The 20,510-nt window shown below is 45.1% G+C and overlaps 1 protein-coding gene across 1 annotated transcript; it reads right to left on the bottom strand.

Moving 5' to 3' along the window:
- Positions 1–16,337: 16,337 nt before the first annotated feature.
- Positions 16,338–20,361, bottom strand: PRDM8 (PR/SET domain 8). Its single transcript, XM_052642193.1, has 3 exons — positions 20,143–20,361; positions 18,795–19,026; positions 16,338–18,351 (listed from the first exon to the last, which is right to left on the bottom strand). The coding sequence occupies exons 1-3, from the start codon at positions 20,359–20,361 to the stop codon at positions 16,751–16,753; spliced, it is 2,052 nt and encodes a 683-aa protein (XP_052498153.1). The 3' UTR covers positions 16,338–16,750.
- Positions 20,362–20,510: the final 149 nt, after the last annotated feature.

Raw genomic sequence — 20,510 nt, 5'->3', positions numbered from 1 at the left:
AATTTTTTTACCTCTGAAACTTGGGGAATCTGGTTATCTGTGTAGAAAAAACAATAGAGGAGAAAGTTGCATATTCTAAGAAGGCACATAGTTTCTAGCTGCATATTTGAGGCTGAGAACATTATTTTTCTTCGGTGTTGCTTGCTTGAAAATAGAATGGGCAACAAATACCACAAGATGCACCTAATAATCAATTATTTAAAAAAAAAGTTTCTAGGAAAGAAAATGAGACCCTAGATGTCTTCTCTGTTCTCTTCAACTGTCAGAAGCAACTTTTTGAGCCTTTATTAGAATAACTTTTCTCTGGAAAATTAGCCATTTCTCTCTCTCTCTCCTTCTTTTTTTTTTCCTTTCTTTCCTCTTTTCAGGGGGTGAGGGTAGGACAGAAAAAGGGAGAAATAAGGGAACTTACTGGGGCTTCCCTGGTGTCTCAGATGGTGAAGAATCTGCCCACAATGCAGGAGACCTGGGTTCAGTCCGTGGGTTAGGAAGATCCCCTGGAGAAGGGAATGGCAACCCACTCTAGTATTCTTGCCTGGAAAATTCCATGGACAGAGATGCCTGGTGGCCTAAAGCCCACGGGGATCACAAAAAATTGGACACGACTGAGTGCCTACTGAGAGGGAGAGAAGGGAAGTACTAGAAATAATATATTTAGCATTTCTGGCTGCCTTGTCTCTGGATGAAGCCTCAAACAAAAGTTTGCTATCAACCACTCCTATGTCTTCTATTTTCTTAAAGCTCATATAAATGCAATTTCTCATAGATATTTAAAAGTTGAATGATTATAGCAAACTCTGTATCTGCAGTATTTCACAACACCTACTAAGTTAGCATGCTTCCTTATTTCCCATAGAGATATCAACATTTGCACAGTAAGTCCATCCCACTTGAAAGAGAAAGACTTTCTACATTAATGCTGTACAGCAAGAAATCATATCCAACAATCTGAGCCAAAACAGTTCGATAACTTAAGCTCCCTGAATTACATCATCTGAAATAGGACTTTTTCAGAGAGCATACATACAGCAGGGTTAGCCAGTTAAGGACTGTGACATTCTTGGGACATACCAAGGAATATTAAAAGAGAAGTATCTTTAAACTCTCCTTGCCTTCCCTGGCCTATGGTAAGAAAGTCTTCGTGCTTATTAAAGGTCAACAATGGTAAATCAGTTACTAGCAACTTCCTAAAACTTTAGGACAGGAAACGATAAAGGATGCTATATCCAAATAGAAGCTCCAAGGATAACTTAGCTGGATAGACTGTAATTCCTGAAGTTAAAATTAGCCAGGTCACCTTACTCTTACGGAAAAAAACCCTGGGGAACCTGGCAACCAAATAAATAGATAGGAACTTCCTTCCCACTAATAAGCTTCTTTCAGTTCTGTGCTGAAACATTACTCCAAAGACATGCACTTACTAACTCACTAACACTGCTTTCTAAACCAAGTTTGGGCACTGTCCTAATTATTACAAAGATCCTGAGCTTAATAACTATAAATATGTATTATAGAGATATAACCTCAACATATTAGAATTGAAAGTGTCTTATAAGTCATGTCATTCAACCTTACTTTTTTTTTAGATGAGGACACAGTTCAGAGCTGTGACTTGCCCAAGCTCAGTCAGCTATATTCACACTGGTTGCTTACTATATATTACTGATCTTTTGTGGGTGGTAAATGTTTTTCATATTTAGCTGTAAATGCTTTTGTCACTTTTGATAAATATCTTTGATAAAAATAAAATCCAGCTTTACCACTCAGCATTTAGTATATGGATATGAGACATAAGAGACTGGGGTTCAATCCCTGGGTCAGGAAAATTCCCTGGAGGAGGGCATAGCAACCCACTCCAGTATTCTTGCTTGGAGAATCCCATGGACAGAGGAGCCTGGTGGGCTACAGTCCATAGGGTCACAAAAAGTCAGACAGGACTGAAGCGACTTAGCACATAAAGTGAGTGAAGTCACTCAGTCGTGTCCGACTCTTTGCGACCCCATGGACTGTAGCCTACCAGGCTCCTCAGTCCGTGGAATTTTCCAGGCAAGAGTACTGGAGTGGGTTGCCATTTCCTTCTCCAGGGGATCCTCCCTACCCAGGGATTGAAGCCAGGTCTCCCGCATTGCAGGCAGACGCTTTACCCTCTGAGCCACCAGGGAAGCACATAAGTAGTAACTAAATAAAAGTAGAGTATATAAAAGTCAGAAGTGATATTGCAGCTACACTTGGAAGACATCCTTTCATTAACAAAGCAGAATTATTTATGATTCAAAAACATTTAAAAGCATTTCTTGTACTAACAATTTTGTAGTTAAAAATCTAAATTACAAGCCAGTGATTCTGCTTATTTTCCACTAGGTGGCAATATATCTTTTTCTTTATAGTTTCTTTACAGTTCGAATGTGTTTTCCAGGGTATGATGAAAATACTTCCTGGAGTAGTTTTCCTTCTTAGTTGACCCAACTGAAATGAAGACTTAAAGAAATCGTAAGAAATAGAGATAAGAAATTTGGGATGTACTAGGATAGGGGACAGAATTGGCTAATAAAACCCAGAAATAAAATGAATAAATTTTGCTTCACATAGGCTCTAATTAAAATTTAGATTAAATTTATATGACCACATTAAAAATTTGATAGTGATTTATTGTTACATTGAAATCAGGTTTGTTATTTATTAGTAGTAGCAAAAAGTACAACATTTTCTTAGTCCTGCTTAAAACATCATCTTTAAGATGAGGTCATAGTATTCTCAACTATAATACTTATTTCCATAGCCTATCTCCAATCAAGACTTTGAAAAGAAACACACATTAAATCACAGGGACACAGTGGTAAAGGATCCACCTGCCAGTGCAGGAGACACAAGAGACGCAGGTTAAACGCCAGGTCAGGAAGGTCTGGGTAGGAAATGGCAACCCACTCCAGTACTCTCGCCTGGAGAATTCCATGGACAGAGGAGCCTGGCAGGCTGCAGTCCATGGCATTTCAAGAGCTAGACACGACTGAGTGACTAACACATGCCCGCCAGAGACAAGTTGGTTCTGAATGAATAATAAGGCAAATACTATTTTCTTTAATTTAACAAATGTTACTTATTTGCTTTTGGCTGTGCTGGGTCTTTGTTGTTGCATAAGGGCTTTCTCTAGTTGCAGTGCATGGGATTCTCATTGCTGTGGCTTCTCTTTTGCAAAGCACAGGCTCAGGCTCTATGGCATCGTGTCAGTAGTTATGGCACACAGGCTTAGTTGCCCCATGGGATGTGGAATCTTCCTGAACCAGGGATCGAACCTGCACTGGCAGGTGGATTCTTTACCACTGGACCACTGGGGGAGTCCAACATTTTCTTTCTTTCTTTTTTTGATTTTACTTTATATTACTTTACAATACTGTATTGGTTTTGCCATACATCAACACGAATCCGCCATGGGTGTACATGTGTTCCCAATCCTGAACCCCCCTCCCACCTCCCTCCCCATACCATCTCTCTGGGTCATCCCAGTGCACCAGCCCAAGAATTTTCAGTAAACTGTTTGACTTTATATTATATATATATATATATATATATACACACACACACATATATATGTGTGTGTATATATATATATATATATATATATATATAAGCTTTCAAGGGCTATCATAACTAAATACCATAAACTGAAGGAAATTTATTTTCTCGCAGATCTGGAAGTTAGAGGTCCAAGGTCAAGATGTTGGCAGGGTTGGTCTCTTCTGAGGCTTCCTTCTGTGGCTCACAGAAAGCAGTCTTCTGCGTCCTCACATGGTTGAATCCCTGTGTTGTGTATGTCTAAATCTCTTTATACAAGGCCTCTAGTCATGGTGGATTAGAATCCACCCCTCAGATCCTATTTTAATTACCTCTTTAAAGTCTCTATCTGAAAATACGGGCACATTCTGAGATACTAAGGGTTAGGAATTCAACATATGAATTTCACGGGGGGATGACAATGCAGACTATAACAACTAGTAAATGTACACACAGGATGCTCCATTTTCTAAACTGTGGTGTGGTAGAACCAAAAATCCTAGATTGGAGATCCGAGTTCTAGAGCTAAGGAAGGATCTTAGAGATAATCTATTTCACTGATTCTTCACTTTTGCCAGACAAAACAACCTTCAAAGCACACCAACACCTGGCCCCAGACCCAGACATTCTGATGAATTAATGTGGGGTGGCACCAGTCATGAGCATTTTAAAGAACTTTCCAATTGTTTCTGAGACCTGAGTAGAGAATCACTAATTTAAAATGTTTATTTATAATATTTATTTGGCTGTACTGGGTCCTCGTTGTGGCATTCCAGCTCTAGTTCTCTGATCAGGGATGGAACCCAGACCCCCTACACTGGGAGCGTGGAGTCATAATCACTGGGCCACCAGGGAAGTCCCAGGAATCACTGACTTTAGACAAAGATTTCCCAAAAGTGATTAGAGAATCACCCAATAGGTTTATGAACATGCAAATTCCTATACATGGGCCATTGCTGCCTTCATTCTGAATCTCCAGAAATGGAGCCAAGTCCATTTATCAAGTGCCCTAGGAATTATTATGAACCCCAAAGTCTGAGAAGCTCTGACCTAGTTTTCACCCTCTCATCTTACAGGTCAAAGGGCTGAGGCTCCGTGAAGTTAGTTCATCCAAGGTCACCCAGCGAGAGAAAGGCAGAACCAGAAGGAGATTAGATGTTAGATCTCTTGAAACCTAATCTAGTTTTTTTAGCCAGATTCTCTGTGCTGGTAAAGCACTGTGTGGACGTTAAAACGATCTTGCAGCTCTGGTCCCAGTCCTAAACTGCATCTACCCTTGAATTCAGGCCTGTCCTGACAAATCTGGAAGCCCAGTAGGATAATTACAGTGATATTTCCATTAAAAAGGCATTCCAGGAGCCTGTATTGTGTTCAGGGACAATGGGTAGCATCAGAACTGATGGGTTATTGTGAATTCGGCCTTCTACTCTGCTGCCAGGCCCAGCTGGCCTCACCACCTCAGATGTAGGCCTGAGTCCTGGGTGGCAAATTCAGGGAGGTAAGGCCAGTGGAGGAGACTGTTGCCCTGGCACCAGCAGCAGCAGCAGGAGTTGGTGGCTTAGAATCACTCGCCATCAGAAAGCAGCAGTCTCTTTTCAGTCATCGGCTGGCAGAGGAGCAGCAGTTGTTGATGGGTGAGCTGGAACAGCAGCTCAAGAGATTTTCAATTCTGTTGCTACAACCCATCCAAAATCCATGGGCAAAGAGAGCTCTTAGGAGCTTGGTGTCAGGCTGTGAGTTGGTGGAGGCTGTGGACACATATATACAAATAAGTTGTGACATCATTTTAGACAACCTAATGTATCAGAATCCAAAAAATAAGCATCAAATCCCTCAAAAGGTGATGATCCATGTATATTAAATTTTTTTCCACAAAGATATAGCTTGAAGGTTTTGTTTAACAGAGGCTTTCTTATGCATTTAGGGGCTTCCCAGGTGGCCCTAGTGGTAAATAGCCTGCCTGCCAATGTAGGAGATGTAAGAGATGTGGGTTCAATCCCTGGATTGGGAAGATCCCCTGGAGGAGGGCATGGCAACCCACTCCAATATTCTTGCCTCGAAAATCCCATGGACAGAGGAGCCTGGTGGGCTACAGTTCATAGAGTTGCACAGAGTTGGACGCGACTGAAGAGACTTAGCATGCGCTCTTATGCATTGATATTTTGTTGTTGCTGTTCAGAATAACCAGACTTGAATGAGAAAAGAACAACAGAATGTCAACATGTTGTGAAACACCAGAAACGAGGCGGGAAATGGATCTGAAACCAAGATAGACATCACTGAAGAGTTTTTTAATTGAGTGTATAATTCAGTTTAGCCTCAGTATTTCAGTACGGTTCAGTTGCTCAGTCGTGTCTGACTCTTTGCAACCCCATGGACTGCAGCATGCCAGGCCTCCCTGTCCATCACCAACTCCCGGAGCAAACTCAAATTCATGTCCATTGAGTCGGTGATGCCATCCAACCAACTCATCCTCTGTTGTCCCCTTCTCCTCCTGCCTTCAATCTTTCCCAGCATCAGGGTCTTTTCAAATGAGTCAGTTCTTTGCATCAGGTGGCCAAAGTATTGGAGTTTCAGCTTCAGCATCAGTCCTTCCAATGAATATTCAGGACTGATTTCCTTTAGGATGGACTGGTTGGATCTCCTTGCAGTCCAAGGGACTCTCAAGGGTCTTCTCCAACACCACAATTCAAAAGCATCAATTTTTCGGTGCTCAGCTTTCTTTATAGTCCGACTCTCACATTCATACATGACCACTGGAAAAACCATAGCTTTAACTAGACGGACCTTTGTTAGCAAAGTAATGTCTCTGCTTTTGAATATGCTATCCAGGTTGGTCATAACTTTCCTTCCAAGGAGTAAGTGTCTTTTAATTTCATGGCTGCAATCACCATCTGCAATGATTTTGGAGCCCAGAAAAATAAAGTCTGACACTGTTTCTACTGTTTCCCCATCTATTTGCCATGAAGTAATGGGACCAGATGCCATGATCTTCGTTTTCTGAATGTTGAGTTTTAAGCCAAGCTTTCACTCTCCTCTTTCACTTTCATCAAAAAGCTCTTTAGTTCTTCTTTACTTTCTGCCATAAGGGTGGTGTCATCTCCATATCTGAGGTTATTGATATTTCTCCCGGCAATCTTGATTCCAGCTTGTGCTTCATCCAGCCCAGCATTTCTCATGATGTACTTTACATATAAGTTAAACAAGCAGGATGACAATATACAGCCTTGACGTACTCCTTTCCCTATTTGGAACCAGTCTGTTGTTCCATGTCCAGTTCTAACTGTTGCTTCCTGACCTGCATACAGATTTCTTAAGAAGCAGGTCAGATGGTCTGGTATTCCCATCTCACAAAATGTGGTCCATTTGAGAAGGGAGTGGCAAACCACTTCAGTATTCTTGCCTTGAGAACCCCATGAACAGTATTTCAGAGACATAGCAATTTTCTAGACTGAGGACACATCTGTTTAATTGAAGTTTCTATATGACTGGTTGCTGTTCTAACCCTGCAGTGTGTTTCTCAAAGTGTGGATTCAGAACCACCTGCTTTAGAATTACCTAATGATTATTTAAAATACAAGAGTCTCATGTTTGTTGTTGTTCAGTCACTAAGTCAGGTTCAACGCTTTGCAACTCCATGGGCTGCAGCAGGTGAGGTCCCTCTGTTCTCCACTATCTCCCGAAGTTTGCTCAAATTCATGTCCATTGAGTCGACGATGCTATCTAAACATCTCATCCTCTGCAGCCCCTTCTCATGAAATCTACCCAATTTCTAGAGGTGAGTTTGAGAATCTGCATTTTTCACAGCTACCTAGGTGATTTAGTGAGATCACTCCTGCTAGGGTCTCTGTAATGTCTGAAGTTATTACTGAAATTGTTTCCTGAGGTACCCTTTTTCTCAGTTTCCTTACATGATTTTTCCAGTTGACCATGCTCGTGGGTCCCTGAGTTCAGTTCCGTTCAGTTCAGTTTCTCAGTCGTGTCCGATGCTTTGTGACCCTGTGGAATGCAGCATACCAGGCATCCCTGTCCATCACCAACTCTGGGCGCCTACTCAAACTCATCATGTCCATCAGGTCAGTGATGCCATCCAACCATCTCATCCTCTGTCATCCCCTTTTCTTTCCGCCTTCAATCTTTCTCAGAATCAGGGTCTTTTCCAATGAGTTTGTTCTTCACATCAGGTGGCCAAAGTATCAGTCCCTGAGTAGGCTGTCATAAATAGTTGATATGACAAAGACTCTGAAACTGTACTTACTAAAATTTAAATTTTTTCTTCTGCAGTGTGTTCAAAGAAAAGCCACCATCCCTTAAAAGAGAGAGACTTGTGCTATTTGCAGTCCCAAGTCCCTGTTTTTGAGCTGTTATAAAATTGGCTTAATACCAAAGAAGATGTATTTTGACTATTGGAAAGATTTAAGAAATTCAGATGTGAGCTTCTGGCAATCATGTAACTTGATGAAACTTGTCTTATACCATGTCATTCCCTTTACTATGCATGGAGTTAGGTGTTTGAAAGGTAGGTTTTCTAAATATCTCCCTGGTTTTTAAGTTTAGGCATGTTTGGAGGCTTAATAAACACTTTCAAGTGCAGTCTCAAAATCAAAGATCTCTGATTTGAAAGCAGTTTCAGGCATTATTACCCCCAGAAGGGGAGTACCTCTACATACCAATGCCTCATCTTTCCTTAGATTGTTCCAAAATTAGAAATTAAGACCCAAAATGCAAATGGGGTAAAAGAAAATGCTTTCAAATAAATTCAAACTTTTTTGTCTTCCTACTGATTCATACTGGTGGGAATTTTCTATACCATCTCTTTGCTGGAGGGGAAAGGACTAAGGGAGATCTGACAAAGTCAAATGGCAGAAGCAACTGAGGATGAAGCATTCTGAGATGGAATTCAGAGAGCATATTATATGTCCATAAAGATAAACTTCATGGCATTCACTATTGACTCCTATCCAGCCCTGCTAAAGTAAACAGTTTAACTTACACTTTCTCCAAAATATTTTAATGTACAAGTCTAAGTGACTCCTCTCTCTAGGAGAGACTCTGCAGGGATATTCCTTTCCTTTTCTTTTCTCCACCTTCATTTGGCTCCTACACTGGAACCTCTGAACCTAGAGGAGCCTATGGATACTTGGATTTTTCTAACTGTGATTTGCATCGTTTTGAGGGCTGGGTGTCACTGTTTGGCTATGTTTTCCTTTTTCAAAGACCCAGTAAAATCTGGCCAGAGGGAAAAACAGATCTTAATTCAATTGTTTTGGAGGGAAAAAGTCATCAAATGCTTCTTTTTTTTTTAAGTTTCACACATCACCAAAAAATTACTAAACACAGAAAAAGCTACTTTGAGTTCTACAAGCAATGGTGTAACACAGGCACACCCAATCGAGATGAATCCCTGAAGAAAAGTATAATCACGCTACATTTTTCCAGATTCCAACCCCCACAGCTGATGTGCTCTGGGATGTTGCTCAAGCGTGGGACTGTTTTCCGGATTTCTCCCCTAAAACCCACATCCCTGCCTTTCTTCAGGAAAAAAAAAGCAAAAACAAAAAATGATGGGGACAAAAGAAATTTGGAATCAATGGCTAAACATCTGAAAAGAAGTGAAGGGCCAAAGATCTGATAGAGTTAGTCTCTCTTCTCTTGTGGTTTTTTCCCTTCCAAATCTCATTCCTATTCTTGGTTTACAAAGGCTCTTAATATTTCCTTGAAAAATTTACTCCTTGGAGAATTTGAGAAAGAGAAGATAGCATAGGCATCCATCCTTCAGGTCTCCATTTTAACAGAGGGGAAATGCACAATTAAATAATGCATTCTAGCTTAAAATACATTTAAAAACACTGAAAAACATAAGCTGGAGTCAGTTGTTGTTCAATTGCTAAGTCACGTCCCACCCTCTGCGACCCCATGGACTGCAGCACTTCAGGCTTCTCTGTCTTTCACCAGTTCCCAGAGTTTGCTCAGACTCATGTCCACTGAGTTGGTGATGCCAACCAACCATCTCATTCTCTGTCATCCCCTTCTCCTCTTGTCTTCAATCTTTCTCGGCATCAGGGTCTCATATCCAATGAGTCGGCTCTTTTTATTAGGTGGCCAAAGTATTGGAGCTTCAGCTTCAGCATCAGTCCAAAACATGAGCTGGAGTCAGAGTTTCCCTCCAAGATATTGACTCATGGATTAGTATCATTCATGGATCTCCATGATCTGCAGACCCAGAGTTGTCTTCATTAAGCACCTAAGACATCTTTCTAAGCAAGATGCCATTTGTTACGTGGTACTCAGGAAGGGAAATGGGTTACTGTTCTGCATTTTGCTCTTCTTTTCTACAGCAAGGGAAATGATAACTAGCCCTCCTCTTACAGCCGTTTTCACTCTTGGTGTTTTGTTTACACGTAACTTTTAAGTACTGGGAACATATTATATTTGCCATTTAAGATTATTCTGACTAAGACAATTAAAACTACATACCCCTGGATGGATCTGTAAGCTTGCTTGATTTTACTTCTTGAATATTTTTTCAGTGACCCTTCTGTAAGTTTAGGACATAAGGAAGAAGCATTGAGTAGTTAAATACACATCCACAAAATCAAACCAGCTGTTACTCCCACCTCTGCTCAAAAATGAGCAAAGATCATTAAAGAAAGTCAAGGCCACAGAAGACTTCTTATAGAGGAAGGTACCTGAGGATTTCTTATAGAAGTTCCTAACCATCTGAGGAAGATAAGCTGAGGCTAAAAGTACATTTCTTTCACCAACTGGGAAGTCTATCACGTGTGATAGTATGAAAAGCTTCTACATGAATGATTTTATTTGCTTTTCAAGACACATCTATATGATAAGCTCCCAGGTAGAATTATTCACAAGCTCAAGTAAAGTAAAGTGAGATGCATAGATGGAAAGGCCACAGAATTCCAAGCAAGCTTTCTGACTTAGGAGGCACTAATCTTTCCATTACTTTATGGTATTGAATCTCAGCTTTCTGTTCCTAGATGAAAGTCGTAACAACCACACAGTTTTAAAACTTGATGGAGTGGAATCCTTACTAGGCTTCCTCCTGGGTAGGTTGTGAGAATTATACCGAGTCAACATGTGAAAAGCACTTAGAATAGTGCCTACCAGTTCTGTGTCTACATGTGTACTAGAATGGATATGTACATTTGTATATATAATACACATGTGTGTACATAATATATACATATATAAGTGTAAATATGTTATGTGTGCAAACATGCACACACATACATTCTAGTACATACACACAACAGATGCACACGTGCGTGCTAAGTCGCTTTAGTCGTGTCTGACTCTTTGCGATCCTGTGAACTGTAGCCCTCCAGGCTCCTCTGTCCATGGGATTCTTCAGGCAAGAATACTGAAGTGGGTTGCCATTCCCTCCTTCAGGGGATCTTCCAGACCCAGGGATTGAACCTGCGTCTTATGTCTCCTGCATTGGTAGGTGGGTTCTTTACCACTAGTGCCACCTGGGAATCCCTGAAAAGGCATATGTAAATAACAATTATAACCAGATTAGCTATTCAAGTAGAATAGCTTAGCAGATCTCTAACCCTCAATTCAGTTCAGCTCAGTCGCTCAGTAGTGTCCAAATCTTTATGACCCCAAGGACTGCAGCATGCCAGGCCTCCCTGTCCATCACCAGCTCCTGGAGTTTACTCAAACTCATGTCCATTGAGTCAGTGATGCCATCCAACCATCTCATCCTCAGTTGTCCCCTTCTCCTCCCTCCTTCAATCTTTCCAGCATCAGAATCTCTTCAAATGAGTCAGTTCTTCACATCAGGTGGCCGAAGTATTGGAGTTTCAGCTTTAGCATCAATCCTTCCAATGAACACCCAGGACTGATCTCCTTTACGATGGACTGGTTGGATTTCCTTGCAGTCCAAGGGGCTCTTAAGAGTCTTCTCCAACACCACAGTTCAAAAGCATCAATTCTTCGGCGCTCAGCCTTCTTCACAGTCCAACTCTCACATCCATACATGACTACTGGAAAAACCATAGCTTTGACTAGACGGACCTTTGTTGGCCTAGAGAGATTTAAAAAATAAAAATTTAAAATAACTTTCTCTTTAGTTTCTTCATCCTCTTGCCCTGGAGAATAGCTAAGTTTCTAAAAAGTTTTAGGTCCAATTTAAAGTTTAAAAAAGAGTAAAATTTGCCTTAGGAATAGGATCTGTGCAGCCGAGAGGCTGAGAACACCCCTTCTGCCCACCTAGGCTGGTCACAGTCAACAGGCATTCAGGCCCACTGGCCTAATAGGGATGTCTCTGCCTCAATATTCAGGCTCCTGGCCCGCCTATCAGCCAAAACACATTTAGAAGAGGAAAAGGAGGTAGCCCAGCTTCTCACTCTATTCCAAGTTCAGCTTCTGGGCAGGCTTAATTTTCTCCATCCCTTGGAGGTACTTTCACACCTTCAAGGAAAGACAGCATTTCCAAGCAAAGACACAAGCACATCACTTTAAGGACAGAAGAACGTCAGACCGTCAGACCGACTGCATCCTCTCCTAGGAGGAATTTTTCAGGAGGCGACACACATGGGTGTTTGTTCGTATATGGGGGCAGAGGGAGTGTCTGTTTCGGGGAGACTGGCATTTGCTCATCTCTTTGATGAGCAAGGTAGAGTGTGCAGTAGTCCTGAAAGTCTCAATCAAATAGACAGAGCAGTCTCCCCTTGGGCTGGGGCAACCACCTTAGGAGTCGGTTGCCTGAATGGTTGAGAATCATGCGGCGGGGGGAGGTTTCCTAATAAAACTCTAGGAATGAACTCAAATCTCCAGAAGTACTTAAAAGACTGAAAAGAGTGTGAAAGTGATGGAAGGGTGGAGGGAAGGGAAAACGGGAGATTCAAAGAATGAGCGAAACTGATTCCAGCACACGGGATTGGGCGAGGGCGAGGGGCGTGGGGAGGAAGGAAAATCTAAAAGTCCAGGGCGGCTCCTTGGCCGTCGCGCTTGCCTGCTGTCCCTCGCTGGGTCCTTGGTGGTCCCCTTATGTGCCCTGTCTCCGCACTGCCGAGCGCTGAAGGCATCAGACTCAGACGCGTGTGCCTTGCCAAGCGCACCTGGCCCGGCACTCCAATCGTGGACTCTTCCACTTGAGCCAGCTGCCCCAGCCTGGTTGGTGGAGCGGAGTCCGGGCCGATAGTGCGTGGAGAAAGAGAGGAGAAACCCCTGACTCACGGGGCGAGGCCGCTTTCGGGGCCCTCGGAATCTGGGAGGAGAGGTTGCTCTTCCCGGTCGTTTTCTGGGTACGGGTGGTCCCGGGTGTTCCAGGTTTCGGCGCTGGGGTGATGCTAAGAAACAAGCTGCAGGGAGGGTGAACTTAATAGAAGACGAGAAGCGGGTGCTACACAGCGGTTCAGAAGCGCGTATGAGAGGGAAATGCGCAACCCTGTTGGACCCACTCCCTCCAGCCTCACCGCCGCGCCCGGCGGCGGAGACACGTCTATGTTGGCTGGCGCGCCGGTGTGACGGCTACACTGGTACCCTGGGCCTCAGAGAGCCGCAGAGCGTAGAAGTGGGCCCAGGACCCTGGGAACTATCGCAGGTGGGTCCGGTTTCAGTTTCGGCTCCCCAGTCAGTGGCTGAGAACTGGTGCAGAGATGCGCGTGCATTCTTTCCCCAGCTCTCCTGTTCCCGCATGCCGGTGAGCTTCAGCTACACCCTGTAAGCTCATCTTGGGAAATAGACGCGTTCCCCTCCTACTCACGAACGCCAGAAGACGAAAGGGGTTCGCGATCCACGCAGAGAGCGCGCTCGGAGATTCCAGACACTAGGAGCCGGGTCATTTCCAAGCAATCTGCCCTTGACTGGGGACACAGCAAATGCGAGTGCCGCAGCCGCTTGAGTTGCCTTTTCCCCAGTCCGTAGGACCTAGCAGGCACTCGGAGCGCAGGCCACCTGCCTGGACTTCACGGCACCAGCCTGCTCCAAGCCTGCATGACCCTATGACCTTGTTTCCTCCGCAGCTGTGTGCAGACATTTACGCCTATGGCCTCAGCGGGCAACCTCAGCTAGCTTGGCAGATGGGTGGGATTATGGAATTTTAGAAACTCTCATCCGAGAAAGTTGATACATCCAAACGCTTGAAAATGCAACATTAAAACATTTCTCAGTTTGCCTTGGCTGAAGGCAAAACTAGCTTTGGGCACCCTTCCCCTACTGCTTCCAGCCCCAAAAAACGTCTCCTAGGCAGATTGGTCAGCAAAACTGCCCAGCTCTAAAGTGTCTGCCACTCACACAGCTACCTGATCGCCTGGGCCTTAGCTCAGTCAAGGTTCAGTTTTCTTCCTGATTGTTTACATTAATTACCATACAAAATAAAACACAGGAGCTCAAAAGTGTCTACACGTATCCTTAAAAAAAAAAAAAAAAAAAAGATTCTAGACTATGCTGCTGCTACTGCTGCTAAGTCGCTTCAGTCGTGTCAGACTCTGTGCAACCCCATAGACGGCTGCCTTAGACTATGGAGAAGTCCTTTTCAAGAAGCAGTATTTACTTACTGTTTCTTTAGACTTAAGTTCATCTTTGACTACCCAACAGGTAATCTAGCCACCATAGTGAAAGAAAGATACTGGAAGGATGGGATAGAAATGAAGGAGCATTCAAGGTTTGTGTTTGTTATTGGGTTTTTGTTTTTAAAGTTAGGCCCCAGGCAATCTTGACTGGTTGACTTGGTGGTTGGTTGGCTGTTTTTAAGAAACTTTTGCTCTAGGGATCCACTAGTGTTCTAGGCATGGATAATTTGGTCAGCCTCTTGAGCGTTGTGATTTAAGGATCTTTGAGGTCCACATTCTATTTGTTCCCAAATATCTTTCTGATTTCTTGCCATCAAATTTGCTCTAAACCAATCTTGCTTTTTTCTCTAGAAAGTCTTCTTTAGATTCAATTGGAGCCTGATTAGCCCGTTAGAAAAAAACAACTCCCCAGTGCTAGAAGTACTTTAAAAATAGCAGAACCTGTCTCACTCATTGCACAGATAAGAAAAGCAAAATGCAGATAAGTTGATGATACCAACAATAATGATGCAAGTTCTACTAATCATGCAGAGCAGAAACAGAACAGGAATTTTGGACTGTTCTCGTCACATCTTGCTGGGGATTAGTGTTTCAGATAATCAAACTCTTGCTTAGGAAAACTGAGAGCAGGTCTCAAAGAAATGCAACACAAAAAGTACTTGGGTAATCTTAAGAACTCAACCTGTTTTTTCACCCATCTCAGTGGTCACACTATGGATCCATCTCTGCCCTACCCCTGGTCTCTGTTTACCTAATTGTAACTTGCCATGTAGTCCCCTTAAGATAATGAAGTCTTTAAAATCCTTTTAGGGAAGGCCACTGAAGGCCTGCAATAAGATCTTGTACAAGTCTCACATTTCAGAACTTTTCACAAATACTCTCTTTCTGACACAGGGGAGGGTTGGCAAAGAAGTGAAGGAATTAAAAATGGGAAGGAACACCTCCTGTGATACATAAACCAGTGTAGTATTGGTTACTAGAGCACCTGTAGAATGACTACTCTGAAGATGCCCATGGATTAAGTGCATGCTACCCTGAGACCTAAAGGACCATTTGGTTTTCATCTACTGCTTTCTACATACCACATACACTTACATACGTACACTATTTAAGAACTATCATCAGCATATGAAGAGTACAGAGGGACTTTTCATAAGAGGAAGGGCAGGGAGAAGAGGAAATTAATTAGGTCTGTATTGTAATACTTCAGGGCTAGTTTTTTCCAGAGCCTGTGCAGCTGTTCAGAACTTTAGAGGGCCCTGCAATACATAGACTACCATGGTCATTTCACCTTAATTACTGGAGAAACTCTCCCAAGGGTCTCTTAATGACTAATGACAGAAAGCCAAAGGGTTCTAGAGCACAAGATACCCTTCCATGCAAGCATCACTAGTAAGAACCAAAAGTGGGCTTTTCACCTGTTGTCCCTGATCCAGGTCTGAAAATCGTTTGTCTTTGGCCACTTGTGAAGATGCTACTTACCCTGCTGCTGAAAAGAATGTTGACATCCCAGACACTGGTTAGCTTCATGGCAGGCATCTTAGTTTAAATGATTTGTGCTGTGATCAAGAAGTGCAACACTTTCCAGATAAAGATTTCCCAAGTAATACTCACCTTGTCTTCTCACTTTTAGGCTCAAAATTGGCTTAGAGTAAATAATACAAGAGGGGCAGGGTTTATCATTTCTCTCTTTTGCAGTTTCTTCTTTGCAGGGGCTCAATGAAAATATATGGTATCTACTCAAAGTATAATCCCATGGACAGAGGAACCATAGGGTTGCAAAGAGTCATACACCACTAAGCAACTGAACATGCACTCAAAAGTATAGAGTTTAGCTACAAAAAACATTTTAAAACACTTTCCCAATAATTGCTTTGAGGAAAATAGTCATTTATTGTCAAAGCATCCAACATACCCGGATAATCTATAAAGTTTAATAAATCTTTCCAGGGATAAAAGAAACACATAACTATTCAGACTCCATTTCACTGGCACAAAATTACACTTTGTATTAAAAGGAAATACATATTTACATAATGATGACATTCTTCATTGAAGTCCATAATCATTTCATGATACATGCACTTCCCCCTGGAAACTTAAACTGAATGGTTACCTCCTTTTTATTTGTTTTGCTTATTTTTGTAAGAACACAAACTGTAATCAAGAAATGCAGGAAGCATCTCACCCTCCTCCTTTACTTTATATCTAAAATAAATTTTGCCCTTACATATAATTATTACATCTAAACCGTAAGTGCTTAATAATTTAAGTAGAAACGTATGACAAATGCATCAATATGTTGCAATATACGACATTTTTAAAAATGTACCTTTGTTTTTGGGAAAGTGAAAATGCGTGCATTCAAAAGAAAACCCTTCAAACAACCCACCCGATCAAAAATCCACCATCCTGTCTGTGTGTGTGTGTGTGTGTGTGGGTGTGGGTGTGGGTGTGTGTGTGTGGTGTAGGTCACAAGTAAACATCTGGATGTAAGGGTTGGGGGAGACCACGTGTGTGTGCCCGTGTGTGCGCGAGTGTCTCCGGGTGTGATGTTTTCGGTCACAAGGAGGTGGTGGGTGTCCTCGCGTGTTTGTTCCTGCAGGTGGTTTGACCGTGCGTGCGCGCGCGCGCGGAAAGCGGAGGTCCTTTCCGTGTCAATTATGCGAGGTCATGTGCCTGGAGAGGTGGTGGCGCTCCCTGAAAGACTCGTTGCAAATGGGGCACTTGAGTTTCTCCTCCCGCCTCCGCTTCACCAAGGGCTCCATAGCGTACTCCTTTTTGTGATGCGACCTCATGTGGTACACTAGGTCGGAGGTCATGCGGAAGGAGGCATTGCACTTGGCGCACCAGTTCTGCGCGGGCAGACACAGTGAGGTGAACGAGGGCGGCAGCAGCGTGAGCGCCGACGGCAGCTGCAACTGCAGGGGCCCCGCGGCCGCCGCCGCTGCGGCCGCCGCGGCGGCGGAGCTCTTGGGCCAGAAGGCGGTGGCATAGAGGAACGGGCTCTGCTTGGGCAGCCCGCCGCCGCCGCCGCCGTTCGGCAGGGCCCCGCAACCTCCGTTCAGCTCCGCCGCTCCCTGGAGCTTCACGGCCAGCGGGTCGGAGGCGGCGGGGTACAGTCTGGTGGGGCCCACCCCGTCGCCGGGGTGGCACGGCTCGAGAGCGCCTAGCTTCTGGCCCAGCACCAGCGGGGACAGCTGCGAGAAGGAGCGCGCCGGCTGCGAGAAGGCGCTCTTGCGCTCGTCCGCCGCTGCGCCCTGGCCCCCGCCCGCCCCTCCCGCGCCGCCCCCAGCGCCCCCGCCGCCGCCCGCGCCGCCGCCGCCCGCGCCGCCCAGCTGCGGCACCGAGGTGAAGGCGCTGCCCCGCGCCGGGCTGCCGCCCTCCAGCCGGCCTGGCAGCGCGCCCCCGGGCCGCGGGGCCAGCAGCTTCTCGGTGCCGGCCGGGGACGCGGCCACGGGCGTGGAGGAGGAGCCGCCACCGCCGCCCGCGTCCTGCTCCTCGGCGGCCGCTCCCCCGCCGTCGGCGGCCGCCTCCTCCGGCCCGCCGGCCGCCCGGGCCGCCTTCTTCACCTCCACGAAGGCGCTGCGCTTCGCCTCTCCCGTCTCGGGACTGGGCGGCGCGAAGAGGCGGCCGTTCTCCTCCAGGCTGAAGTAGCTGCCCGAGTTGCGGTACTGCTGCGGCGTGCACACCAGGTCCTCCTTGGAGGCGGGCAGGGCCCGCTCGGCGAAGCGGCCCCGGCCCCCCACCAGCCCCGCGCCGCCGCCCTCGGTCGCCTCCTCCGGGAACTTCCTCTTCCCTTTGCCCACGCCCGCGGCGGTGCCGTCGGGACTCAGCTCCGCCTCCTGGTGGCCGCTGCCGCCGCCGAGGCTACGCACCGGGGAACAGCTGCTGGCGCCCCCGGAGTTCTCCAGCTCCCGCGCCAGGTTGTGAAAGTCCGTGGACGGCTTCGCGCCGCTGCCGCCACCAGCCGCTGGCGGGTTACCGCTCTCGGGGGAGGGGGCCGGGTAGTGGTGGACCGGACCGGCTTTGCAGAACTTTGGGCCGGGACCCAAGGGTGCCTCCTGCGACTGCTGTTGGTCCTTGCCACCGCCGCCGCCTCCGTGATCCTTGGTACCCACGCCGCCGCCTTGCTCCTCTCGGGGGCTCAGATCAGCGCCGTGAAGTCTCTTGGGGCAGCGGAAGCGCAGATGCGCTACATAGGGGAACTCAAACTGGAAACGTTGGCTGCACTCCAGGCATGTGTAAGGGGACGACCCTGCTTAGTGAGCAGACAGCGGACACACACACACACACACACACACACACACACGCAACCCACATGATTACTCAGCATCGTCTCTAGGTCTTTGCCATCACCCCCTCCACAAATCCACTTTCACCTCTCAGGGTCTGAGTGCCTGGAAACAAGAACATCGGACAAGACCCGGTCTAACTTTCCCTCCAGATTTGAGAGTGCAGGAAGTAAGCCAAGCGTGTCCCGATTCATCCTCACCTAGCTGTCCCAGCTTCACCCCAAACTATATCTCAGAAGCTCTACAAGGCACCCCAAGGGAGGGAAGGCTCGCCCAGGCGCCAGAGTGACCCCGCCGCTCCCCTCGCTCCTCCCCCGCCGCTCCCCTCCCTCCTCCCCCGCCGCTCCCCTCGCTCCTCCCCCGCCGCTAGCTAAGGGCCCGGACTGCAGGTCTTGAGCCAACCTACCATTCATTTTGCTGTGGGATCTAGAGGGGCAGAGCAAGAGTAACTCGGCCAGCTCTTTCCCGTACCAAACTAGTAACTCCTCATCTTTGGCAATCCTGCGGAGAGAGCGGTAAAACAGCTGTCCGTTTTTTATATAGGCTTCAAGGTTCTGCTCTTCTTTATCTCTGGCTGACTGGACCAGACGCAGCCACATGAGACCTTCCGAGGAACCATTCGCCGCTGAGGTGTCTACCTACAGTTTAGAGAAAAGAAAGAATACAAGAAGGAAGGGAATGAGGGAGGGAGACTCTTGTGAGGGAATGAAGCCAAAGGAGCCAGGGCCATTTCAGCTGTTATTATTTCTCTCAGAATTATTATCTGAGATCAAGCTTCCAAAAACTTGACCCGACTTAACACCCATCCTCATGTTTGCAGCCAGCAGGCAAGATAACATCCTTGGCAAGCTGCATTAATTATACAGATTGTGTGTATGTGTGTGTGTGTGTTTTAGCCAAAGGGGCAGTGGGGTCTTAGTTGCTAGACCAGGAATCAAACCTGTGCCCCTGTTTTGGAAGGGCAGAGCCTTAACCAGTGGACCACCAGAACAGTCCTGTCTTTTTATATATTGGATGAATATCAAATTAGCAAATTTTTTTTTACAATTCAAATTAGTGCTAAGCTCTTGAGAACTGATTTCTAAATTATCCCACATTGCAAAAGTATGTGGAATTTTGTCTGTTTTAGAAGTGAAAAGCAAACTTAGATTTTAGAAATTATTTTGTGACTTTTGCTCATCTTCCTTATTTTGGCTTAAACTACTAATGGTTCTTTGTAAAGAAAGAATAGAAGTGACAGGACTTTTCACTCTAACATATGGCTGGAATGATGTTTAATTGTCAAAACATCAACACTTTTATTTAAATACAAACTCTAGACACTAGCTAACTTAACCAGAAAGAGTAATATTTCAGGGAACAGAAGGCTTCTGGGATTGGGAGGCAAATGCACCTAATATTTACAGTAAAGTACTTATAGGAAGTACTTAGTCTACAAATAGCCTCAATCCTGGTGAAATTTCCCACAGAGTTAAGGAAGTGGTGTTCATCTCCAGGAAAGCCCAGAATCCAGGCATTGATTTAGACACATCTGGCATTCAAAATCTAATTTTGTCACTTATTTCCGAAAATCAGTTGACAATACTCTGGAGTTTAATTTTCCTTTTCTAATTTCTGGTGTGTAAAATAGAATTGCATGTATCACTGCATTTTCTACGTGTAGAACCAGTCTCAGCTTGTTATTAGAATGATTCTTAGTCTGTTTTTAAGAGGATATTACCCTCATATCCTACAGAACATCAACCAAGACTTACCCGGAAGATATAAGGGACCGTTCTCTTGTCTGTGGACTTGAGAGCTATGAAAGCTATGCTGTCGTACAGGGAAGTATGGCTCAGGACGCAGGGACCAAATATAGCATTCTCAGGGATGTCGCAGGTGGTGTAAACGCTGGTAAAAATATCTGTCAGACACTGCTGGACAGCCTTGGCATCTCCCTCCCAGATGCCTCGCTGGATGCCCGAATCCTCCATCACTGGAGACAGATACACAGAACAATTGAAGCGAATTTACATTCCTCTTTTTGCCTCTCTGAATCCAGGCAGAATGTTCTAACTACTAGACAGATTTTTCTTGAATTTGCTTGTTTTTTGCATCGATCTTATTTCAAAAATAAAGCCGA

Source organism: Budorcas taxicolor, chromosome 6, assembly GCF_023091745.1.
Source record: "Budorcas taxicolor isolate Tak-1 chromosome 6, Takin1.1, whole genome shotgun sequence".
Taxonomy (NCBI): domain Eukaryota; kingdom Metazoa; phylum Chordata; class Mammalia; order Artiodactyla; family Bovidae; genus Budorcas; species Budorcas taxicolor.
The sequence above is the reverse complement of the archived record's forward strand: the minus strand, read 5'-3'. Positions and strand labels throughout refer to the sequence as shown.

Coding starts and splice junctions, on each gene's coding strand:
- PRDM8 (XM_052642193.1), bottom strand. CDS start 20,361: ATGGAGGATTCGGGCATCCAGCGAGGCATCTGGGAGGGAGATGCCAAG. Junction 19,027..20,142: donor CGGTCCCTTATATCTTCCGG/GTAAGTCTTGGT, acceptor TCTAAACTGTAG/GTAGACACCTCAGCGGCGAA. Junction 18,352..18,794: donor ATCCCACAGCAAAATGAATG/GTAGGTTGGCTC, acceptor CTCACTAAGCAG/GGTCGTCCCCTTACACATGC.